Here is a 5011-nt window from a genome sequence, read left to right as displayed (position 1 = left end):
TATAAAAAACACACACACACACTCATTGCAGATTATCAAAAACACACACACACACTATTTCGCCAGCGAAATAGTGTTTGTGTGTGTTTTTGTGGTAACTAAAACACACACATACACTATTTCGCCAGCGAAATAGTGTATGTGTGTGTTCTTGTGAGCATACCTATCTATCCTCCACTCAATGCAATGTGGAAACCTTCCCAACTTGGAGTACACATCCATCCTCCACTCAATGCAATGTGGAAAGGTATTTGTGATGAAGACTTTTTCGATTTGAATTGAAGGGCATGTGTAGAGCGGTGATGATGAAGACGAGAGAGGCAAAATATTTGCCTTAGGTAAACACTATTTCGCTAGCGAAATAGTATGTGTGTGTGTGTGTTTGTGAACAGGGCGAAGACTATTTCGCATGTATGTGTTATGAAATTTTTCTTATGCCTTGAAATTTCCTCGTTTTGGTTAATTGAGGTGCATGAATGCCTTGAAATTTGTGAATTTGTCTTATGCAACTCTGAATGCATGTAATGTCAAGTGTTTTTCCATCCTTATGTATTTCGCTGGCGAAATAGTGTTGCAAAGAACAATGTCTTGTATAATCACTTGCTCTTAATGTCTTTTGTAGTCACCTGCTCTTGGAAAAAGGAAGACATCAACGGCCAAGAATGTGGGAAGAAAGCGAAAATCTCCACCTAGTGATGGCAGTGAAAAGACCATTGAAATGGCAGAGAGTGGTCAAGGGAGTCACATTCAAAAGGAAGTTAGCAAAGAAGCTGGAGACAAAGTTCTAACTGAGCCTTTCATACCGATTCAACAACAGGTTGATGCTTCTAGTGACAAGGATGAGAAAGATGTGGATAATCTTATTCCACAATCCATCATCAAGCCACATGGGTCTGAGTTCATAGACAGCTTGGCACTTAATCAGGGTTCCATGCCTCCATTGATCCCTCTGTGTAGATGCTTGGTCAACGAGAGGGTGCGAGAGCTTCGAAAAGATCTCTCATTGTTAAAGAAGGTTTTTGAAGAGGAAGGATATTTGATGATGAAAGGTATGTTTGTTCTCTCCATAAATCTACCAGATGGCAGCACAAAGGATGTGGATGAAGATCTCATGAAGACATGGGACAAAAACTGGCAGCTTATCAATGAAGAGTTTGAGGAGGAGATTGCATCTAAAGATGAGTGGTCTATGTTAAGTGGAAAGATGTTTTATGTTTGGGAGGGAAATCACAGGACCGCTTCTTGGCTTGAGAGCATCAAGGAGATGTATCGTAATGATAAGAAGAGACATGTTCGAGTTATGGCGCAATTCATTGTGCCTAATCAACAAGATGAGATGAGGCTTATCGTTGCACTTCAAAGAATAAACATGTGAGTATTACACATTTTGTATATTCAACATTGTATTTATGGTTGTTTTAATTAGTTCTTATGGTTGTTTCTATTTATTTCATGAAGAATGAATGAAGAGGCTATTGTAAAGACAAACCTCAAAGATTACTTATTCCATACAAGCACGGTTTGCTCTCTTGATCCATCTAATTTCACTGACTCCTTCACGGAAGAAGATAAGAGGTCAATGGAGAAGGCCAGGTCTAGGGAGGCACAATCTGGAAGGCGAGTTTGGTATCCTCTCACTCAAGCTATTCTTGGACCCATTGTATATGGGGTAAGTACTTAATAAAGGTGGTTAAGAATATTACTTTGCTATCTTTGTCCTTAAGTGTTTTTTTAATGGCTGTTATTTTTTGAAGAATAAATGGAAATCAGATTTAGAATTGGCAATTAAGAAGATTCCCTCAAGCTTGGCAAAGGATGAGCGTATTAAGGCTGAGACACTAGCTAGGAGGAGTGTCGTTAAATCCTATAATAGAAGGATGACACGGGTTTGTATCTTCTGCTTTTGGTTCTTTGGCATCACAAGCATTTCTTCTTCTAATTCTTTTCTGTTGGTGGCATAGAATCTTTCGGTGGTAAATCCATCTAATTCAGAGGAGTGGTTCAATATATTATGGAAGCTGCCCTTTGAGGATGAGAAGTTTAAGATCTCAATTGAGAAACTTTATGCCATTTCTAGTGCTGCTTGTTCCCAAAATCTCAAGCTGAAAATGTTAAAGATGTTAGGTGCAGATGAGAACTTTCGGCAGAGCTATGGTATGCCACTTGGAGATCACCACTACATTCCTTGGCTTGCAAAGGAGGTTTGGATGGATCAGGTATTGGAGGATGCCACACGGCTTCTACACCAAGTGGTAGATTCTACTCAGGGGGTGAATAAGGTGGAGCTACCTGCCGATGTGCACATAGAGACTTACTTTGCAGATATTGTAAACTGTTATAGAGGAGTGCTGTTTTATGAACTCCAGAAAGAGATGAGTGTGGCAACTCCGTCGGCCAAGCATGTGGATCTGAAAAACTCCTCAAGACGGTTGGTTTATAGGTAATTCTCTTTTTGCATTGTTTCTTGAAATCTTATGAACCGTGTTTATTTTTTAGTTGATTTATTATATCTCTTTTGTAGGTTTTTAATGCATCTAATAGCCAAGAAAACAATCAATGGTCTGCCTGACATATGCAAGGCTTGGGTTGTGATTTCTCCTCCAACCTATAGTATGTATACCTCTTCCATCTTTCGTGAAGGTAAAGATCCTAATGGAGTCTTTATCTTGACGGATTGGGAGAGAAAGCATTGCCCTTGGTGGATTGACATGAAGAAAGGAGAGTGCCTAGAGGAGGAGAAGGAGAGATACCTTCAACATTTAAAAGGAGAATGCAAATCTGATTCTGGGTCATCAGGCGAGATGTCAGAGGAGCAAAGGAAGAAAATGGAGGCAGAGTTGAAATCTATCAAAGAGAGAGAAGAGCTAGAGATGCATGCTTTGGGAAAAAACAAGGGGCGTCCCTCTCAAAAAAAGGGAGATGTAATAAAAGGTAACATTGGGTTCTTCTGGATTGTATTTAAATATTTGTTTTTAATAGTTTTCTGGATTTTATTAATTTGTTTTTTTGTTGGACATACTATCTATAGACACCCGTAATTTGGAGAGTCCTATAGCACACAAGACAAGTACCAAGGGAGCTATGGTGTATGCTCCACTTTCTAGCTTTTTGTTCGTGGAGAAGCATGGAGTCAAAAATCATTCCAAGGTTTGGATTTACGATTACATAGTGCTTGGAAAAGAGTTTGCATCCGGAAACTTCAATGAGGGGTTTGCTTTTATGAGGGAGTTTTATGTGCGTTTGGGTGGAGGTCCAAAGATGAGAAATTCCAAGCCAAGTAGTTGGAGTGTTGACCTTACTTTCATTGATCTTCCTACTGGTAAAACTTTTTTAATGTATACTCCTTTTTTGTGATGGTGTTTGTGTAAAAGGAACTTGCTGACATACATGATTAATATGCAGGTTTGCCTATTCATGGGTTTCAAGGTATTCCACAATGGAATGTCCTTACAGATGACCACATGAAGTTCTCTCTATTGGCGGCATCATGTGTTATGGATGATATGGGATGGGTCTTAGTGTTTTGCTTGAGTTCTTCTCTTGTTTCTGTGGAGCGCTTTGCAAAGCGTACAGGCTTGCTGGAGCTAGGTTTCAGATGGATTATGGAGAGCTCTGAGTCATTATCTCTGCTACAAAAGCATGGACATATGCAAAAGGTTTAAGTCTATTCACTTTAATGTTAATTCTTGCTATTTGTCATCTAATATTGTGTTGTTTTTTCTTTGTTGCCTGTATAGGTGAATGTATTTTATGCTTTGGCATTCCACAAGAGGGGAAAGGATCCTCCTTTCAATAGTGAGAGTGCATTAAAGGTTGAATGACACTTGCAGTACTTATTAGGAGTGCATTGAATTTAAATGATTGGAGGTTACTTTTGAATGTGATCACTTAATATTATGTGTATTTCAATTTGTAGGTGGGAAATATTTTGCAGGAGGACCTCTCTTGTGAGATTATTGGTCATTACTTACCTTCAAGCAATAGAGCACGACGTGGTGGAAAAAGTGGTAGTTGGCGAGGGATTCTAGAGAGGAGTCCCTCTCATATGCTTATGTTTACTGAGGCTCTTTGCCCACGAACAGGTACAATATTGGAGTTGGGGGCTGGGACAGGGCCTATATTAAAGGCATCTATGCACACCGGTCGTGGTTGCTTGGTCATTGATAATGATGAGGAGATATGCAAGGATTACCTTTCACCATATATAGAGGAGATCTATGGCACAAAAAAGGTGGCAGACCTTGGAGAAAGTGACACATCCTCTGGTGATTATGAAGTGTATGATGCACCATCCGACTAGTAAGTAAAACATGCATGTCTTTCTATTACATTTTTCTTTTCTCTTTTTCTTTGATGTTGTCATGGAAGTTTAAAGTGAGTTACCATGTTATGCAGAGGCAATGGCAATACACATGACAAGCACCACTGTGGATGATCGATCATTGGGACGGGAGAAACGTAGGAGAAGGTGTATTTTTCTTGATGATGAAGCAAATGAGAAGTAGTCTTTTGCATAGCGCTATTTTTGGATTATGTGGATTCATGCTTTCCTGTCCCCCCACACAAACTCATAGCTTCATTTTTTGAGCTTGATAGATGATGTATTACTTGACTCTTGTATTAGGTGGATTGCAGGTCTATGTCATAAAGGATTCACAAGCCATTCTCTTGTTTTGTTGGTACTTTTTGTAGCTTGATGATTAATGTTTTTCTGTAGCTTCATAAGATACATGAGTATGTTTGAGGCTAGAGATGTTAGAACCCTGAAATCATGCACATCGCATGAATTTGGTTCTCACTTGAACTAAAGAACAATGAACCTTCTTGTTGGCAACTTAGATGATTTAATATCACATTCATGGACCTTTACTAAAATTGCACATAGTCCTAGACATGATGAAATTTGCCCAATATATCTCTTAAATCCATCTATAATACTTTTGTTGATGATGCGTTTTTCAAAATTTTTCTCTGTATTGACTACAAACATGTAACAAGGACCTAATTGTTT

The 5011-nt window shown here is 39.0% G+C and overlaps 1 protein-coding gene across 1 annotated transcript; it reads left to right on the top strand.

Annotated features, from left to right (window-relative positions):
* Positions 1 to 931: 931 nt before the first annotated feature.
* Positions 932 to 4300, top strand: LOC147614650 (uncharacterized). Its single transcript, XM_086779767.1, has 10 exons — positions 932 to 1371; positions 1427 to 1434; positions 1569 to 1669; positions 1755 to 1886; positions 1962 to 2274; positions 2674 to 2931; positions 3029 to 3319; positions 3403 to 3656; positions 3738 to 3812; positions 3917 to 4300. Exons 1-10 carry the CDS (start codon positions 932 to 934, stop codon positions 4298 to 4300), a joined length of 2256 nt encoding a protein of 751 aa, XP_086635893.1.
* The last annotated feature ends 711 nt before the right edge of the window (positions 4301 to 5011 follow it).

This window comes from Cibotium barometz, chromosome 41, assembly GCF_041138505.1.
Source record: "Cibotium barometz isolate CiBa-2024 chromosome 41, ASM4113850v1, whole genome shotgun sequence".
Lineage (NCBI taxonomy): Eukaryota > Viridiplantae > Streptophyta > Polypodiopsida > Cyatheales > Cibotiaceae > Cibotium > Cibotium barometz.
The sequence above is the reverse complement of the archived record's forward strand: the minus strand, read 5'-3'. Positions and strand labels throughout refer to the sequence as shown.